Source organism: Leptidea sinapis, chromosome 9, assembly GCF_905404315.1.
Source record: "Leptidea sinapis chromosome 9, ilLepSina1.1, whole genome shotgun sequence".
NCBI lineage: Eukaryota > Metazoa > Arthropoda > Insecta > Lepidoptera > Pieridae > Leptidea > Leptidea sinapis.
Genome location: NC_066273.1, coordinates 4,364,890 through 4,386,595, shown reverse-complemented (window position 1 = coordinate 4,386,595; position 21,706 = coordinate 4,364,890). Strand labels below are relative to the sequence as shown.

At 35.4% G+C, this 21,706-nt stretch overlaps 1 protein-coding gene across 15 annotated transcripts in view; it reads left to right on the top strand.

The window, feature by feature from the left end:
* Positions 1-21,706, top strand: part of LOC126965958 (protein 5NUC-like) — a 203,257-nt gene that overhangs the window by 48,531 nt on the left and 133,020 nt on the right. For 5 of the 15 annotated variants that reach the window (XM_050809783.1, XM_050809788.1, XM_050809790.1 and 2 more), the window contains exons 2-3: positions 2,932-3,155; positions 5,189-5,342. In XM_050809783.1, the coding sequence (XP_050665740.1) occupies positions 2,932-3,155; positions 5,189-5,342 (378 nt within the window). Of the gene's footprint in view, positions 1-2,931; positions 3,156-5,188; positions 5,343-11,781; positions 13,178-13,533; positions 18,964-20,017; positions 21,585-21,706 lie in introns of those variants that run through there. The other 10 variants (XM_050809784.1, XM_050809789.1, XM_050809792.1 and 7 more) reach the window with 7 other exon arrangements.

Below are 21,706 nucleotides of genomic sequence, written 5' to 3'. Positions count from 1 at the left end.
GTATTTACATCCTCTTTGACTCAAACCATGAAATGTAATTTGTGTAGGTAGTATTTTTTCTAGAACTTAAATTAAAAACTGTCCCAAGGTAAATGTAATCATATTTTGTAAAACATTGAGATAGCGGGATACTCAATTCATATCGATTAGACAAGCTCCTTACATTTAACGGCTGCGCAGAGTTTTGCCAACCATTGGCTTTAAGAACTCATGACAAATTCGACTTACAAGATATATAAAATTAAAAAAATGTTTAATTCGTTTGAGGGAGAAAGCTGCCACAGACAGATCTCCTCGGAAACCAAGTTTGGGAAACACTATTTTATTTGTTACGAATACAACTGTATTTCAGTCTTTCGAGACTTAAATATTTAAGTCTAGGTATATCCGTGAAATTGAGCTTACTGAAATTACTTTTATTTATTGTAATGTTTGGGAAATAAAGTTATTATTATTAAGCAGTAAGCTTAATAAGTGATCACCTAGGTTGCTATTCAAATCTTTATTTGTATTCCAGAACACTTTACACAAAAAAGAGACTCGATTTTTCGAATGTATTGTTAGTGAAGTTAATATTTGTGCTTGTTTGAATTGTCTGTCTGTAAATTTCCTTTGTGTACATTGTAATGGCAATATCTCGCGCTGTGTTAAACTACTTGCCTTCAATTGTTGAGATTTTCAATAGATTTTTTTATCTTTAGTTACCTGATTAAAATTTTTGATTGAAGTTGACGAATCATTTAAAAGTGCTACAGCCCGTTAGTTTATACGTCTAAATAGAGTCTCTTGCTGTTAGACAACCGATAAAAACAGGCCGGGAATATTAGTTCAGTATGCGTGACAAGCTACGACTGACACTTGCGATTTGTATGACACTTTATGTTAGTGTGCGTGAATTGCTCAAAATAGAGGTTAGTTCTAAAGTCAATTTTTTCCACGTTTTCACAGCTGTCATAGGCGGTTTGTGGAGCCGGCCCCCTAGATTCTTGTCGACCGTTATTTAAATAATTGAAAATTCTATCGCTGCCATGCCTATACATTTATGAGATAATACTATTTGTTCAAAAACAAATGTGTGATTTCTATACAAAAAAAGCCAGAAGGTTTTAAACACAAGGTATCCAAATAAACTCATAATGCCCTTCTGTAGAACTGCATCTTTTAGTAGAAATTGTTACAGCATGTCTGTGAAATGAATTGCCCAATGAATTGAAAGATTTACCGTTCAAAGTTTTTAAAAGAAGACTGCATCAGTGGTTAACAAATAAGTGCTTCTATAGTTTAAATGAATTTTTCAACACAAAATGAATTAGTCTATTTGATAATAATATATGTAAATTAATATAATTTTATGGCATTGAATTTGTTAATATTATACATAAGTACTAAATGAATTATTAAGTTATTTACGCCTCATATTATAATATCTTAAAATTTTAATTTTATAAATATTAATGATGGCATTGTGAAATCCGACATGTTTCGGTATAACAGTGGTGTTTGGACAATTTTGTAACATATTTTGCATGTCAATTGACGAAACATATTGGATTATCAATAATATTATGTTAACATCTTAGTTACAATGTTTCCTGCAAATAAAATTTCATTTCATTTCATTTATCTACTCGTCTACTCGTAAATGATCGCAGCCCGTTCGTTATACCCCACTCATACTTATAGCTCGTCGTCAAGCCCTGCTGGCTTTAGGAACCCCAGTATCTTCTTGACGCGAGTATTACAAACAGCACAGGGAGCAGGGGCATTAGTGGGTCGCAATCGCAGAGGAGATGAAGTGCCGTTTCATCAACCTCGAAGCAAAATCTACAAGTTTTATCGCTTTTAATTCCGACCACACTGATGTGCCTGTTTAGTCGACAGTGCCCAGATAGCATCCTGATAACTCTGGCCAAGAGATAACCACCTGTTGGTCCTTCTCTGCGCTAATAGCTTCCGTCTCGTCCCTTATGGAAAAGGATGACAAACGCGCGTACAGATCACCTGGTGCTAAGTGATCACCACCGCCCACATTATCTTGCAACACAAGAAATATCACAGGAGCGTTGCCGGCCTTTAAAGAAGGTGTACGCGCTACTTAAATTACTTCCTGACGCTTTTGCGCAGTTACTATCCTTTTTACCTGTTATTGAAAGAAATAAATAAAAATCATTTCTTCGATGAGGTCAAAATGGCACTTATAAATGTCAAAGATTTACTACCACTTCGAAAATTTGAGCTTTAATGAGAAAGGGCATGAAACTCATTGCTACTCTTTTCCATCTATATTTACAGTTTCAAAATTACTCAAACTTAGATTTATTTTAGTAAACTTTACGAAACTCTTACTCTTATCTAATAAATTAAAATAGTAGGTACATACTTTGATATTTCTTTTATGTTAAAAAAACAGTTTGTTTTAGACCACACAGCTGAAGTAAAACAAAATATAAATTTATAAGATTGTTTAAGAACGAAATGAACTGAAATCTGCTCTGTGCATGAACCTCTAAACTGCCTATGAAGTCCTGGTACATGTTGCTTAATAACAAATCATTTCAACCGCTATGAAAGACATCACCGCTACCATATTTATGTTCTCCTGGTGTCTATGTAGTACTAGGTCGTGCGCATGAAGTCAGAATATATACTCGCGTCATACATAAGACAAACTCTTCTTCAACGATGATCGCCTGGTACCAAAACACTGTGTAAAGCATAATACAGTGTTAGGAAGCATTCTATCTCATTTTCTCCCACGTTAAATCTTATGAATTTATGTGTCTGTCTCTTTATCTGTCTCGCTTTTTCGTTTCATCGACTTTCAAATCACAACGATGCTAAAGAAGTCTTCACTTCTATTAAATTTATTGATCTCATAATCATTAGCAATTGAGTGATGTGTAAATCTAATTACTTTGTTTTTTGTTTCAGGCACGATTACCTCAACTAACAACGGTGATAGCGGTGGCACTGTCCTTATCTTCGTGCAGCATTGTATCATCACCGGGAAGTGATGGGACCTTCGAGCTGTTAATAATTCATAATAATGACATGCATGCCCGGTTTGAACAGACCTCACAGCTGAGCGGGGCCTGCACCACGGCTGACAGAGACGCCGGCAAATGTTACGGTGGATTTCCGAGAGTAGCTACTGTGTAAGTATGAAATATGTGTATATTTTTTCGAAGATTATGGGCTACTTTTTTATGACAATAAGGGACGAGACGAGCAGGGCATTGAGCTGATGGTAATTGATACACCCTGTCAATTACAGTGCAGTGCCGCTCAGGATTCTCGAAAAACCCAAAAATTCTAAGTAGCACTATAATTCCGCTCATCATCTTGAGTCATAAGATGTTAAGTCTCATTTGCCCAGTAATTTCACTAGCTACGGCGCCCTTCAGACCGAAACACAATAATGCTAACACATTACTGCTTCACGACATATCCATAATCTAGCCGGTATCCGGTATAAAGGAGCCTGGTAACTTGGCGGTCTACGTTGGAAGTAGGTCATCCATTTTGTACTTTTGGCATATCTGAGATCAGTGCATCTATGAGATGACGTATTTCTGTTTTTTGATTGTTTTTTTATGAATATGACACTTAAACGTTTTCTTTACAATATACATTTGGATTATAATATATATTAAGGATCGTGTGAAGGATGACTCAATCTAAATTCTAATACGTAATCTTAGGACAGTGATAATAGCGTAAGTGACCAGTGAGAGGCTTATCAGAGAGCATCTCTTTTTTTACTGAACACAAGAACCCTATGATTAAGCCATTTGTTCCCGAAATGAGCAATCACATTAGAGAATTCCACCTTCGCACGACACGCCACAAATTCGGATATCATCCCCACAATCTGGATGTGTGGCGGTCCTCCACAGTGCGGTTTTCAAGGAGCTTTCTTCCATGTACTACAAAGCTATTGAATGAACTTCCTTATGCGGTGTTTCCGGGACGATACGACATGGGTACCTTCAAAAAAAGTGCGTAACGCTCCTGAGATTCTTCTGGTGTTGCAAGAAAATGTGGGTTTGCGGTGATCACTTAACACCAGGTGATTTGTACACTCGATTCTCCTTTTACATAAAAAAAACAAATAAAACGCCCATACTATGAATGAAACAACAATAACACGCACAAGAGGAACGACAATGGTGTGAGGTAGCACCAACATGTTGTGTCGTGTTATTGATATAGAATAGCTCTTAACACAAAACTTGAGAATTGCTAGGCGAAGATTTGATATGATAAGAACTATATGCATTATCCTAGATTTATTTAATCAAATCTCACTATAAAAAATATATAAATACTACAGATTTAGATTGTTAGCTAATTCCATTCAAAATAATATCAATTCACGGTAGCAATGGGTTGTGTTATATCCCGTTTGAATAAAAAAGTAAGAAAAAAGCAGAAAAACTTCGTAGATCAGCATCAAATACACAGATTATGTTGATAAGCAGTTTTTATATTATATCAAATTTAATTTGACTAAAGATCGTGTGGGCTAGGTACTCATATTAAATTAAATATCTGGACGACCGAGCCTTGCTCGGATTTTTAAGAATGTACAAAACTTGAAAAAAAAAATACTATAGGACATCTGGATTCGAACCAGGGTCTTCTGCTTTCCAGATCACCCAATGTCCCATCTGAGCTATTATAGTCTAGTGTATAATCTCATTTAAAGATATTAGATATATTTTTAACATCTTGACTGTTGCTTCTCAATATATTCTTGACAATGTAAAGTTTGCGCATAGGTACATAAGTGAATTTGCTAGAAACTGTCATAACCATAATGTTAACACCAGGAACAGATGTAAACTTATAATGCCTACTACTAAGTCAAGTTAGTGAGCTTTTACAGCAAGATTCCAGAAAATGTTTAAAACAAAAGTATTACGTTATTCAAAAGAGTTGTTAAGAAACGTTTGTGTGGTAAAGGTTACTATAACATAAATGACTTTCTTAATGATACCGCAGATTGGGAATGGAGCGACCGCCTTCGGTTTTTTAAACGTAGTTTTTTTATGAATAAAAAATATATGAATTTGAATGTCTAAAGAATAAACTGAATGTAATTAATTCATCATTACAACTAATCGTCCTCTGCGTCAAAGGAAGATGGTGATGTAAATATAACTCATACTCATATTACACATTTCAGAGTTAAGGAAGCTCGGAAAGCAGCTGCCTCAGGTCAAGGACCACCTGTGTTATATCTTAATGCTGGAGACACCTACACAGGAACCGCCTGGTTCACAATATACAAATGGAAGATTGCTGCTGAGTTCCTCAATGCTCTAGAACCAGATGCCGTCGTGAGTAACACAGATTTTATTAGCTCATCGCAAATACGGCTTAATTGCTCCAAAAATCAAATGCCAATCTAATAAAAGCTTCCAAAAAAAATTAAAAAGTCGTTCGTTTGAAATTTGAATATGTAGAATGCAAAGTCTGTTCAACGAGAGTTGATAAAAAATTAATAAAACATGGTTTCTAACGTCATTAAAGATTAGGGAAATTATTTTAATTTTAATTAAACTTAATACATGTTTGGTAACAAAGCAGCAAATTTGACAAACAATCTTAGACTAAGGATTGGTCTCCGCTGCGCACTAACTAGATACCGCACTACCTAAGAACAATAGCTTTTTTATTACGGCAACTATTAGAAGCTTGTGTGCGTGGCATCTTGACACTCAATGGCATCTTTAAATTTAGTATTTTGTAACTTATATACGCTTCGTGTTATATTAAATTGAAATTAATAAAATACAAAATACTTACTGATGCTATGTGATCCCAGTGTCTTTCTTATTTCTTGTAGTATTATTTTTTCAAAGTTTTACTACACAACTTGGCATTTTAGTTTCAATTATTTGCATAGTTTAACAGAACATGTGGCACGTGTTGACGTGTTCACGCATTGTTGGAGACTAGCTCGAGTACGCCCACTTGAGCGTAGTATTAGTTTCCGCAGTTTGCAGCTACGCCTGCGGTATCCAGTCGGAGCGCAGCGGACACCAATCCTTACTCTAAGCTATAACTTAAATAGCTCAATGTTAAAAGTCAAAAAAAAACATATTACAATATAAAAGCCCTTTTACATTGTGTATATTACATCTGGTCTACAATTAAGCTGTATTTGCATTAAGGTGGTGGCGTTATCATTATTTTGTTGTGAGTGTCGCGTCGGTGTCGTATTCGTGTGTCACACGTAGAAACAAAATATTAGAACACGGTAAAATAGTGAATTAAATGTTGTTGTTAATTAAAAAGGCATAAAAGGCATTTATTTTCTCAAAATTGATTCCTTTACAATTTTTTTTGATGTCATTTGTAATATACTAGATACTACAACCGCTTCGGAAACAAATGGCGCTCTGAGAGAGAAGAAGCGGCGCAAGAAACTCTCCTAACATTATTTTTTGCGCTTTTTCCAATAAAAATATACAATATTGTACAGTAATTTCTATCGCTATAAAATAATCGTAATCTAGTCCCAGGCTGTCCGACCGATTTACGACAGAGCCATTTTCTTATAAATTTATCTATAGATAATGCCTGAACAGTGGCTGGGACTTTATTATTAAAGTGTATACATTAACCCTTAAAGCTTAAAGTTAGGTTAGAGAGGCTGATATTTATTAATGATGGCACGTAATGACAATAGTATAAAAATAAATACATGTAAGATAAATAATGCAAGAACACTGAGGTTTCAATCCAAATCTATCGAATTGTTTACACTTTTCCTTCAACCAACAAAATACACATAAGTCATTTCATGTTGAATATTTGTAAAGATCTAGTATAACGATGAAGCTGTAAATGTTGATAGCAATGAGTTTCTTGCAACTTCTTCTTCTTGAAAGAGAAATGAAAACTTTAAACATTCATTAGTGTCATTTCCTTGAACTAAATCAATACAGTGAATTTGATTTTATTTGATTTGATGGTCTGTGCCCAACCATAAAGTTTATTATAAGGAACGCTGATTATCATTTAGTTTCAAATGGGCAATACTCGAAGATAAAGAAATAATAATTTAAATGGTCTTATACAAAAATTATTTTGTGTTTGTATTTTGTATATGAATCAATAAATATAATCTTCTAACCGCCAGTCTTACGTTACTGCCCTTAAAAAACAGCGAATCTCTTAATAAGTTACATTTTTCATCACAGTCATCAAACAGCACGACGTTTTGCAGCTAGCACTTGTGAAGTTTTTACGTTATACCCTAAACACATGATCGGATTACCAAATCCGATTATGGCCGTACCAACGGCCGAACCATCGAACGCGGTCTGGTAGCGGACCATACTCGATTTAAAGTCGGATCGTCCATCGCACAAAATTATTATTTTTACTATCTGGGCCGTACCGAGTACGACGCCGGACCAATTGGTGCGGACTTCCGATGGACCGGCAGTACCAAATCCGACCATGTGTTTAGGGTATTAATATTGCTTGGTGAGCAGGTCTGTTTTGAACGCTTATATATCATACCATTTTGAAGGTGGCGTCCTCATCATGTACTATTTGCCACAAAATATTGCGGTAACTAACATTAAACTGATGTACACGGTTTTAAGAACTTTTTTTTATGACAATAAGGGACGAGACGAGCAGGACTTTCAGCTTCTTGTTTTTGTTTATTTGTTGCTTCCGAGCTGTGAAAAATATATAAGTACTATGTTTGATGTGATACAATTTATATTAAGCTTTATATTATACTATATACCAGCTGCCCCGACAGATGTTGTTCTGTAGATAATAAAAAACTACTGTTTTATAGGAATTTGCCAATAATATTTCAAAACGGCAAGAATTATTTCGTAAAAAATGCTCCCTGTTGTTATAGTGAAATTGTTTCACAGCGGAACTGTCAATAAATTCTTTCATAGAAAATATGTCCATACAAAACAAATATTGAAAATAAAAATAATTATGGGTCCCAAATCGAAATAAAAACTATCATATCTCTCAAGTTGGACTTAACTGCACTCCATGAAGTAATCCCCATTAAAATCCGTTCATTAGTTTAGGAGTCCATCGCGGACAAACAACGTGTCACGTAATTTATATATATTAAGATTACTAGGATGCCGCAATCGCTCGTCGTACCGCTTCGCTGCGGCGTATATGAGCGCAGCGAGGTAAACTAAGTCTGTGTACAAAAACAAAACAAAATTGATCCAAACAAAAACAGTATAAATAATCTTTTGTAATTTGGCGCCATATTTAAACATGAGGAATTAGCGCCTTCTTCGTCACATGAGAAACTTGTGCTGATTTTCAAATTCAATAATTAAGAACCTGGCAGTCGAATCACTCTCGATTGATAGCAGTGTTACAATTAAAACTTTACGTGATTTGATCAATGGGCTCAATTTTTAAATAAATATAAATAGCGCGTTCTAATTTGGAATAATTTGTAAATCATGTTTGTTTTTAATTATAATAATTGAATCAAGTCAAAATTCAATATTCTGTCTACACAATAACCTAGAGATTTTCAAAAGCTTTCTATGAGTTCAAAAATTTTGAAAATCGGTCCGGAAATAGCCGAGAAACAGTTTAACACAGAAACCAATTGGAGTCACCCAGTGGGAGCTCCGCTCAGCTTCGCTCAATAAGTTGACAATAATTATTAAATACCGAATTATAAAACAATATCCAAACAATATAATATAAGGAAAAATATGTTTACAAAAATAAATCAAAATTATAGAATATTGATCAAATAGTCAAAGTACCATAACGATACGTTCAGTAATTTTTGCATGTTTTCGCTGGAAATGAATTTAATTTTCATTTTATATATTTTAGTTTCTACAAATGATTTAAGTTTTCTTGTTTCGCCTCTACACGAGGCATCCTCAGGACGTGTTGTCTCGCCAAAATCTGGCACGAGACTCAATGAGTCGTCACACACGTGACGAATTGTTTAAAAACAAATATTGGCGGAATTAACACTAAAGAAAACTTAAATCATTTGTATAATTATGGATTTCCGCAAAGTAACGCCTACTTCAATAAATTTTAGTTTCTGCCAATCGCGCTCAATCGGGAAGTCTAAAATCTATATCATTTCGGGATTCGGGATTTACAAGCAAACGAATTATATATAAAAAGGAAACAAGATTTTAATCACCCTAAACGCGTTCGCTTAAGACGGCACCCAGTAGGTGTCGGTGCCTACGCTAGCGCGCGGCTACTAGATTACTTACAGGGTGTTCCGAAATGATGTTATAGAAAATCTATTTATTTAGGTGAATTATGTGTTTTATCTTTGAATATTTTTTTACGATAACCGTTAAGTACTTCACGTGTATTTATTTAATGTCGGTATTGTAGTGCCACGCTGGATATAAACAGATAAAATAAACAAAATGACATGCATCAGGTAACATCTTAGATCATTTGTACGTCAATATAGACTGTGACAGCTGTGTAAACGTCAAAAACAATTGCTGACAATTAACATCTACTAGCTGACCCGGCAAACGTTGTTTTGCCATATAAAGTATAATTCACGCGATAGTTTTATAAATAATAGCCTATGTGTTATTCTGGTGTGTAAGCTATAATATTGTAAAGTTTCATCAAAATCCATTCAGTAGTTTTTGCGTTAAAGAAGTACAAATATACATCGAGACATACAAATAATGTACTTACACTAAAATTAGAAACATGGCCTGTTTTTACCGGGTGTCTAACAACAAAAGTATCTATCTAGGTAACATTAAAAATTAACGGAAAAAATAATATTGTAGCAGTAAGGTTTCATAAAACCTAGTCATTACAATTCAGATCTTATGTCCAAGAACGCTACCATAGAATTACTAAGACGTGATGTAGAGTATTTTTCGTTATCTGAATGAATAACAATAATTTATAAATCGGTGTAGTGTACGTTTCCGCCATGTTTTTAACAATAAATTCTAACATATTGCATATTATCGAGGCGTTCGTTGGACCATCAATTGGGACAAACTTTTATCTATTTTCCATTTAAATAATATCACACGCGACACGGACAAAGCCCGTGGAAATCAATCACCAAAATGAAATGACATTTTCATAGCGATGATATTTTCTATCCGCGGCGCTCGGACGAACCACATATACGGTATATATATAAGTATTACTCGTGTAATACATTCGAACCATACATACAAGGTATGTACAACTGAAAATCAATACCGGTCTTTTTGCATACTCAGTTACATTATGTGAAACACGTCAACATAAACAAACACATAGGGCGCGTTCCCACTATTTCGTAACGATTAATATATCGTTCGACGACTGTCGTCTCTAGCTGTTCCCATTAATACGATTGTTTGTCGTCAAATTTTTTTTCGTTTAGCGACTATCGTATCTAGCTGTTCCCATTGGATCACGACGACATTTTATCGTTTCACGGCAGCCGCTTTGTCGTTTACACATCATTAATAATTAAATAATAATAAAGCCTTTATTACAGTTAACAAAACATAAAAATTTACTTACTAACTAATACATATACTATAAAACATTTTAATTAATTAACTTATCTTACATAACTATATTATTAACTTAATCATTTGCAGTAACTTTTAAACAGTCTGTGTCCTCTTTCTGTTTGTCCTTCGACAAGCAAGCTACAAATCTAGTGTGGTTTTCTTGGAGATCAGTAGTGCGTTTAGCCTCCTGAGTTTAATGGACGAAGACGAAATTATAATAAAGTATTACTTTTTGAAAAGAAGAATTTGCGAGGGGAAGGGTAAACAGCACGTGTAAAGGACGAGACGATATTTTTGTAGTGGCTACGATTGCTATTGTTACTGCAAAAAATTATGTAGACGACAGTAAATCGTGTAAAAAACAAATCCATTTAAATATATAAGACACTTTAAACTACACGATTATCTATCGTCACGACAAAGTGGGAACACGCCCATACAGTTAATCCACGGTCGTGTATGCTATCAGGACTCTCTTTTTTTTCTCAGGTTTTGAATTCTTGATAGACGATGCAAACTATAATTGAAGCATAGCTATCCCTAATTTCTATCTAATTTTAGGTAAGGATCATATCTTAGGTATAATGCTAAATAAGTATTAATTTTCCTTTATCTTTTGAAATCTTTTTTTAATCAAATTAAAACAAAATATTAATGTAATGTATTTTACTGCAGTCGTTTGCATAATATGTCTAAATGTCTTTAATATTTCAACGAAAATCAAATTTAAAGCAGCGCAGATATTTATGTTTCATTCGTTATAAGTATAGATCGATTTTGATTGACATATTTGATTTGGAATTTATTGAAGAAGAAGATACTACGTTCAAGAATATATTTGAAAGTAAGTTCCAGTGTTCATTTTTATAGGCTATCAATAATGACCAAAAATGCATGAAAGAATTATAGACTGTACTAACCAAGTAACGTAGTTATAGAAAATTATAATGTAGATTCCTTCTCACATTAACCCAACAAGTAACATAAAATACTAATTAAAATTGTGTATGTACACACTTAAAAATTACCTTCAAGTTTATGTGGTGGCTGTGTATGTTTGTTTTTTATTTGGTGTCATAAATCTGTGTATTAATCATGTCTGTTCTTTTGTTTTCTTTGCTTTCTATATGCTATTATATTGTTTATTACCTTAGCTACTGATACGAACAATATTATTCATACAATTCCGAAACCAGTCATAGACATTTACAAATGTTTATTCTTATATATTTTCTGATTACAGTCTCTGGGAAATAACGATTTAAATAAGGAATCAAAGCTCTCCCCATTTTTGGAAAGCATCGACCCCACCATTATAGCATCTAATGTGATTGTGAAGAGCGATGAAGCTGTTAAAATATATAAATATTTGATCTTTGATATTGATGGAACCAAGATTGGGCTCCTAGGTTACTTGTCTCCTGACTCATCAGTATTAGACAGCGAAGGGAAAATCGAATACGTCGATGAAGTACTAGCACTGCAACAAGAAGCAAACAATCTCAAGGCTGAAAATGTCAATATCATACTTGTACTAGGCCATTCACCATCAAAAAATATAGAAATTGCAAGAGAAGTTGAAGGTATTGATGCAGTTATAGCTGGTACACAAAATGTCTTCTTCACAAATGGTACAACTTCAAAAAGTGGTTTAGATGATAACGAAAATCATTTAATGGTGAAGCAAAAATCTGGCAAAATTGTTCCACTTATTAAATCCTATGCATATACAAAGTATCTGGGCAAAGTTTTGTTAAAATTTAATCAAAAAGGAGATATCATCAATAGTGAAATAGATTATATACTTCTCGATAGTTCAATTCCTCAGGACAAAGAAGCATTAACACTATTAGAAAAATTAAAACCTGATATGACAACATCTAAAACGACGGTCTTAGGTAAAACATCAGTAGTACTCGATGGGGATTCCTGTAAGAAAGAAGAATGTAACCTCGGTAACTTAGTAACTGATTCCATGATACTTCATTATGCTATACAGTACGTTGGTGTAACTTGGACTGACGCTTCTGTCTCTATAATACATGGAGCTGGACTTAAAGGTAAAATAGCACCAGAGCCGAGACCCGGTGATATCACAACAAATGACCTTCTATCCGTGATTTCATCAACAGAAAATTTAGTAGCAGTTATAGTTAATGGAACCATAGTTAAGGCAATTCTCGAACAATCGGTTTCTAGCTATACAAAAGCAGGGTCAGATGAATTTCTACAGTACTCAGGAGTACGAGTTGTATATGATTTCAGTAAGGAACCTGGTTCTAGAGTCGTAAACGCAGTAATACGATGCTGGGAATGTAATATTCCTGAATTCTATGATCTTGAAGAGGAACGAAACTATAAAATTATTATGCCAGCGCCTTTAGCGAGAGGAGAATATGGATACACTATGTTAGCTGATCTAGAAAAACAAAACCTTGATTTTGATGAGGTATCTAGTACTTCAGAATATATAAGAACAAGAAACCCCGTATACCCAGAAGTGGCTGAGCGTATTACAATGAATAATGTGGATCAAGTTCCAGATTCTGCCCCTAGTTTTAATTTATCGATGCTACTTTTATTTCTTATTGCCATACGCTTTGTATTATTTTAGGTTAATATAACAATAAAATGTAAAATTGTTTTATTTATCACATCTTACGTAGTCTACTCGAAAGTATTTCATATTGAAGAAATATTTGTAATATTTATAGTATAGAAATATTTTTACACATACGTAAGTGCCAGAAATATAACTCTCTCGTTTGCTTGTACTCTCATGTTATTTTGCTTTTTATTTCTATTCCGTATAAAGCCTTCATAAAATAAAATTATTGTATGCATGTTCATGAATCTTTATTTAATTTTCTTTTTTATTCAAAAATATAACTTGCATGTTATTTTCCATCTGTAGAACCTCTCTTCTTTTGGGTAATCTAGTTAGAAATTAGTCTCTTGTAATCTATTGATACAGTATGATCATGTTTTGTTTCAGTCACTGGGAAATCATGAGTTCGACAATGGTATTTCAGGATTAATACCATATATAGCAAATTTATCATGCCCAACACTCGCTGCCAACCTCATCCTCGATGACGAGCCTGAATTAAAAGCACAAGAAAAATTAAGAAATTCAGTCGTCTTTGACATTAATGGAGTCAAAATCGGCGTAATAGGATATCTAACACCAGATACAAAAGTTTTATCTTCAAAAAATAATGTTAAATATATTGACGAAGTAACGGCTATCAAGGATGAAGTAAAGAAATTGAATGGGGAAGGTGTGAATATTTTAATCGCATTAGGTCATTCTGGTTTCCTTACTGATTTAAAAATTGCTCAAGAAGTTAATAGCATTGACCTTGTTATTGGTGGACATACAAATACATTTTTATGGAATGGTAAAGCACCTGATAGTGAAACTCCACAAGGACCATATCCCAAATTAGTGAAACAATCGTCAGGAAGAGAAGTGCCCGTGGTACAAGCATACGCATATACAAAATATTTAGGGCAGCTGAAGATAGTGTTTGATTCAAATGGAGAAATTATTGGTTTCAATGGCAATCCTATTTTACTGAACAATTCAATTCCTCGAGACCCTGACGTAGTCACAATCGTTGAAAAATATCGCGAGAATGTGATGAAAGTTTCAGAGATTTCAGTTGGTAACACTGCAGTACTCTTAGATGGGAGTTCGTGTCGTTTACGCGAATGTAACATGGGAAATTTAATAACTGATGCATTAGTCTATAAGTTTGCCTCAGACTACCAAGGAGTAGGTTGGACGGATGCTCCTATAGCCGTTATGCAAGGTGGTGGAATCCGAGCGACTATTAACCACGTGAATGATGAGTCAGATATAACACAGGGCGACTTACTAACGGTGATGCCGTTCGATGATAGAGCTGTGAAGGTGGCTATGAGTGGTTCTGACATTCGTAAAATGTTAGAACATTCAGTTGCTGAATATAATGTCATTCGTGCACCAGGACAATTTCTGCAATTCTCAGGAATGAAGGTTGAATACGATTTTCAGAAAAAATCTGGGGAAAGGGTTTTAAGAGCACAAATTTTGTGTGGAGATTGTATATTACCAGAATATTCTATGTTGAATGACAGTGCGGTATATAACATTCTCATTAATGGTTTCTTGTCAATGGGAGGAGACGGTTTCTCGGTTTTCGTTGATAAACCCCAAGATTACTTAAACTTTAATGACCTTTCCGCTACCATCGAATATATTAATAAGACAAGCCCTATATTTCCTGCAATAGAAGGGCGTATAATTATTCATAACGAAATGGCTATTAGTTCCGCATATACAAAAACATTTTCGTTAACAATGTTGAGCTGTTTCATAATTGTACGAATATTTATATAATTTGATTACTTGTTACATTATTATATCCTCTATCGGTCACATTTGAGATAAGGTGGTAATACCCTTTTCCTTTTTTAAAACACTTTAGTCAATGATTGGTGCGAAAAAACGGTTTGTGTGCACGACCATTTGAAGGCCACACGATAGAAAATCATTCTAAGGATTTAGTAAAATTTTCACTTCTATCTTATAGTCTTAAACACACACTGTTTTTTTTTTCGAAATGAAAGAACAAGCAGTTGATCCATCTGATTTTAAGGGGAATGCTTAGCCCTAATAGTAACAATAACATTAAAACGCATACGGGACGACCCAGTTAAGGCGACACTAAATGCCAGCGACCTTGAGCGATATGAGTTCACGGCTGCCGGCCCACCATCTATGTAACAAAGCCAATATTTTCAATATTCTTGGGTGGAAAACAGTTTTTATGTTTACAATCCTCGTTATTCACTACTAATCTGAATAAATGGACCTACACAAAAAAGTACAAGCTAGAAGTATAACTTTTCTGAGAGAAGTACCAAAAAAATGCGTCACGTCATGCCAAAAAACTTGTTTAACTTCAAACAAAAGCGATAGTTCAAAAAGGCTCGGCAGTATTAACTATAACCAACAGCAAGCATTAGCAACCTACAAATAAGACTTAAGGATATGTGTAACAGGATTAAGTAGTGTTCATAGCTCGAAATGCTATACTTTCACCACAAAACTTGTCTAAAAACACCATGTTTGCGTGTTTTCTGCTTACTCTTCGCCTTAACGCGATACGACACCTATCGAACCTTACTGCGCTCACCTCGGTGAGATTTGACTCCTTTGGATGGAGTCAAGAGTAATTAATTGCACCAGCACGACGACTGACAAACCACAACACTTTTTATGTGATAGAAGGATACACCAGCATACATATCCACAGTCACCTGATGGTAAATGATCACTCCAGTACTCTCTATAACAACAGAGGAATCTCTCTCCTGAGGTCCAGAGGACCTTTTTTTTATGGAATAGTAGGACAGACGAGCGTACGGGTCACCTGGTGTTAAGTGATCACCGCCGCCCACACTCTCTTGCAACACCAGAGGAATTACAAGAGCGTTGCCGGCCTTTAAGGAAGGTGTACGCGCTTTTCTTGAAGGTACCCATGTCGTATCGTCCTAGAAACACCGCACAAGGAAGCTCATTCCACAGCTTCGTAGTATGAGGAAGAAAGCTCCTTGAAAACCGCACTGTAGAGGACCGCCACACATCCAGATGGTGGGGATGATATCGTAAGTTGTGGCGTGTCGTGCGAAGGTGAAATTCGGCGGCAGGAATCAGGTGGAACAGCTCTTCGGAACACTCCCCGTGATAGATGCGGTAGAAGACACACAGTGAAGCGACGTCTCTACGCAACGCCAAGTGATCCAGCCGTTCACAGAGCGCTAGGTCCCCGACAATTCGAGCTGCTCTGCGTTGCACGCGGTCTAATAAATCGAGCTGATACTGGGGTGTGCCAGACCAGAGATGACAGCAATACTCCATGTGAGGCTGGACCTGCGCTTTGTAGAGCGCTAGAATGTGGGCCGGCTTGAAGTATTGCTGTGCTCTATTTATGATGCCCCGGTTCTTCGAAGCCAATTTGGCTTTGCCCTCCAGATGGCCACGGAATTGGCAATCGTCGAATAAACGTACTTAAGAATACAAAAACACATTGGTACGTGGCGGGCGAGCGTCGAACCGGGTGCTCCATGGTGAGTGTCAACGGTACTACCAATAGGTAAAAGGCGGAATACCGTCACGGACCTTTCTGTTAAAAGGCATTAAAAGACATTCCGCGTCCATTCTGCTTTAGCGGCAAACCAGCATAAAATGAGGTTAAATGTGTTTTTATTATGCGAATGCTATAGAGAGCGTTCGGCGCTGTTCCGCCGCGTACAGCGCTGTTCGCCGTCGAATGCGGCGGAACAGCTCTTTACAGGGATGGTTCGCGACTCCTTGTAGACAAGTTGCGACCTGTATTGTTCCTGCATTGATTTGACGTAATCATTATGCACGCAAAGATTAAAGAGAGCAGACGTGATTTAAAGTTATTATTCTCGTTCTTACGACGCCGTACGCGGCTGATAGAAGCTGAGCTGTATAAGTGTGACCAAAAACGTTCAGCAAAACGCGAATGGAGCTGAATAAGTGCGTGTACCTTCCCTTACGGGGAAGTTTACCAAGAATACTGACAGCATTACCGCGATGGGTACATATAGCTAAGCTGATCCTTTGGCAGTTGTTATATCTCTTACACACAACTATTTCAAGATATCAATGGTGTAGCGGGTTACTTCCCCACACTAACACTTCAGGCACACTTATTTCTACAGCTGTTAGTATTGAATAGAGATTATCATAAAACCAAAAAAAACAGGCGATATAGCAGCAACAGCAAGCGGCGGAAGAAAATGTAGCTTACAGTTTCAGTACCTAGCTGTCGTTAAGACATGAGGTAGGTAAATCTTTGGGGGAGGCCTTTGTCCAGCAGTAGACGTCTGGCTGATAATAATATAATGAAGCTGAATAATTGCTACGGGCCCCGTTCGACAGGGGGCCCCTCATATTTAAACCCACTCATCTCTGCTTGAGAGTATTTTTTTTAATGAAACTTATTATGATGTGGTATCAAAGGAATTTGTTATTTTTAAAGTAATATCCTTTACTTCTGTAATTAATTAAATAAAATTTGTAACCAAAATTTATGAACGATGCGGAACTCGAACCCAAGCGCTCTGTGGCTCTTCCGCTGAGTCAGCCGTTCGAGGACGTATAGTAAAATTTAATTTAATTAATTCCAGAAGTGAAGGATTTCCCTTTAAAAATAAGAAATTGTTAAGATTTGGAACAGCGACTTCTCATGTCAATTTCCTAAAATGCAATTATTGGGGTTGGGCAGGTTATCGACTGTAAGGTGATCCCGTAGATGAAGCTACAATCTGATAGTTGAACAAGACATACCAAGATTTATGAACCATGCGTCACTCAAACGATTGGCTCAATGGTAGAACACTCGGAACGCGAGAGGTCGCGGGTTCGAGTCCCGCATCGTTCATAAATTTTCGTTACAAATTTAATTTAAGATTTGGTATATTTAATTTAATTGATGTCACAAAACCATTACAACTATTTCTGTTAAGACAATCCACGTCAGACACTCGGTAACACACTATTTCCAATAAGATTAAGTGCTAGAAAAAAAAAACTACGGGCCCCGCGCTTGTTTAATGCGGCACTGCATGCCGAGCGGTCTTATGCCTCTTTATCCTGGACTATAAGGCCCGGTATCCACCAAAGCGGCCTGGAGAGGAGATATATTTTAGTAACCAATCAGATTTCGTTATTTCCACATCTCCTCTCCGCTTAGCTTTGGTGGAAATGGATCAAGCAGGGGGGAGAGGAGGTGTCACATTTGTCTATTAGGTTCTCAACGTGGGCGATAACGCGGGGCGTTTGAGACTGTCGGGGGGGCAGTAGAAGACCCAGAGAAAATTATGGAGCATTGAGATGGCGAAGATGGGGCATGGGTAGATTAAAAAATATAGGCTAAAAAGGCAAAAAATACACGAAAATACTCTAGAAAAAAACACATTCTCATAGTGGGCGGTGAGCAAAATAAGGTTGAGAAACTATGGCTCTATAGGATATTATGCCGCGTCGAGCGATCAAGCGGCGCGGCGGAGCACCTCGCACACCCGAAAGCGTTGCTATAAAACAGCTCATATCTCCTCTCCGCTCTGGTGGAAATAACATCATCTCGTCTCCTTTCCTCTCCACTTTAGTGGATGCCGGGCCTAAGCCTGGCTGCCTTGCCTCGATACGTGTCGAGGAGGCGATTATGCTATTATTATTATTATTACTACACTATTTCAGTTGAACGCTGTTTGATATCTACTTCAAGGAAAATTAAGGACATACTTATTAATAGTGTATCAATGTAGTAATCGTACCGGTGCCGGAAAGTGAGAAGCGCGGGACGAGGAATTAGCGAATTATAAATAAAATTGTGTATTAAACGAATATTGTCTATCATTTTATATTTCCGTTTTGCATTTATTTCTTCTCATATTCAGTGATATTAAATGGAAAACCAGTGTTTTGGTAGTTTGAAGATAGCGTTTTATAGAGGCTGTTTCCAATTCCCAGTTCATAATATATTATTTAATTGCCAAAATTAAAGGTTTTTTATTTATGCTATATTAATGCAATGATGCGATTAATTTGGGCAGCTTGTTTAGGGTTCTCACAAAGATGATCAAACATAATATTAATTTAAAAATTTTGCTGTTTATACTTTATTGGTATATTATAATATTTCGCAGACGTAGGTAGTAGCTACATATCCATCCAACTACTAGGCTCCGTAAAATTGCTAAATCTTTTAAAGTGGATTGTGTTATATTTTATAATAAACTCCCAAATGATATTAAAATATTACCTATTAAAAAATTTAAATTATCGTAAAAAATAAATTAACATCTAAGGCCTATTATAACGTGAATGATTATTTGAATGAGAAAGATAGTTGGAATTAATGTTCTAAATTTTGTTAATGAATATTGTTATACTCATTTGAATGCTGTCGTCATTTTTGTACATCATCCTGACTTGCACAAAATAACTTTTAAAGTTTTACAGTGAATAAAGATTTTTTGACTTTAACTTTGACTATCCAGTTTCTGTAATGAATGTTTCAAACTCGGATTTACTTACTGTCTTGGGATATTTATTTCTTGTTTGTTATTTTAAATTAAAGGTTTTCTATTATGTTGCCTAGTATAAAGATTATTTTTAAATATAAATATAAAAATTATAAAGTATACCTTCGGTTCGATTAAGTATTTAGCCGTGTATTCTCATAACTATAATGATTGTAAAATTACGTAGGTACGTATATTAAAATTTCAGCCACATCTTATTTACGAAATAAATAAGTTTTTAAAGTTTGCTCTAATATTTTATTATTGATACCTACATAATATTGTCACGCCACCATTATTTTATCATCTACATATCTTGTAAAAGAAACCAGTTTTTTTAGATTTGATATATCATATCGCATATTTTGTTTCAGTCTCTTGGAAATCACGAATTCGATCATGGTGTAAGCGGATTAACACCTTTCATTGAAAACCTAACATCACCCGTATTGGCTGCTAATCTTGTACTAACAAAAGTTCCCGAATTAGAAGATCAAACTAACTTACGAAAGTCTATCGTTTTCAACATATCCGAAACGCATATTGGCGTTATAGGATATCTAACGCCAGAAACGAAAACGCTAGCAGTACAAAACGACGTAGAATACATTGATGAAATTGTTGCTTTAAAAAAAGAAGTGAAACGCTTAAAGAAAGAAGGTGTGAACATAATAATTGCTTTAGGACACTCCGGATATTTAAAAGATTTACAAATCGCGAAGGAGGTTGAAGGTCTGAATTTAGTTATAGGTGGTCATACGAACACATTTCTGTGGAACGGTACAAGCCCTGATTCAGAAAAAATTATAGGACCTTACCCTACATACGTAACCCAACCATCTGGTAAACAGGTGCCTGTAGTCCAGGCATATGCTTATACAAAGTATCTAGGTAAATTACATATGGTTTTTAACACAAACGGAGATTTGATCAAAGCAGATGGAAACCCCGTCTTATTAGATAATTCTATACCCCAAGACCCAGAAGTGCTAAGCATAATAGATAAATATAGGGAAAAAGTTTTAAACTTTACTGAAGAGATTATTGGAAACACTACAGTTGTATTAGATGGTCTTGTTACATGTCAGCACAAAGAATGCAATTTGGGTAACTTAATTGCTGATGCAATGGTATATAAGTACTCTTCCGAATATACTGGTAAAGAATGGACCGATGCCCCAATAGCCATAATCCAAGGCGGAGGGATTAGATCATCAATATCAATGGCACAAAAATCCGCAATAGTAACGAAGGGTGATTTAATAACAGCTTTACCTTTTGAAGGCGTTTTGGTTGTGGTTACTATGAACGGATCTATTTTAATGCAAATGTTAGAGCACTCTGTTGCCAATCTTAATGATATATATTACCCGGGAGAATTTCTCCAAGTCTCTGGCTTAAAAATTGTCTATGATCTCAAGAAGCCTGACAATCATAAAGTTGTTAAAGCGGTAGCAAGATGTTGGAACTGTACTGTACCGAAATACACAGATGTTGATGTAAGGGAATCATATAATGTCATAATGCCATATTTTGTGGCAAATGGCGGGGACGGTTATTGGATGCTTAAAGGCTTGCCGACTCGTGTTTTAGATTATAATGAACTATCGAGTACAATTACTTATTTCAGAAAATATAGTCCAGTTCATCCAGAAATAGAGGGTCGAATTACATTTTTACAAAAAAATAAACTGTGTAGTCTTTCTAACAATTTAGTTTCATCGACGCTGTTAATATCAGTATTAATAGCATGTAATTATATAATAAATCTTTAGTAGAATTTCAATTTTATTTTAACATTAACTTATACATACATAAAAAGCAATTTAACTAATAAGGCAACGATTGTTCCTAATTTGGATTCCTAAAAGTATTATACTTATTTCTCAGTATAAGTACTTAAGTATTGTTAAGATTTGGCGTTTTTATTGTATTTAGTTAAGCTGTATATAATTGTATACTATTGAGTTGAGTTTTAATAAAAATTATGATAACGAAGTTGTTTAATTTTAAATTAAGTCGTATTTTTGTTGAGTTATTAGGCTATATAGATGTGAATTGAA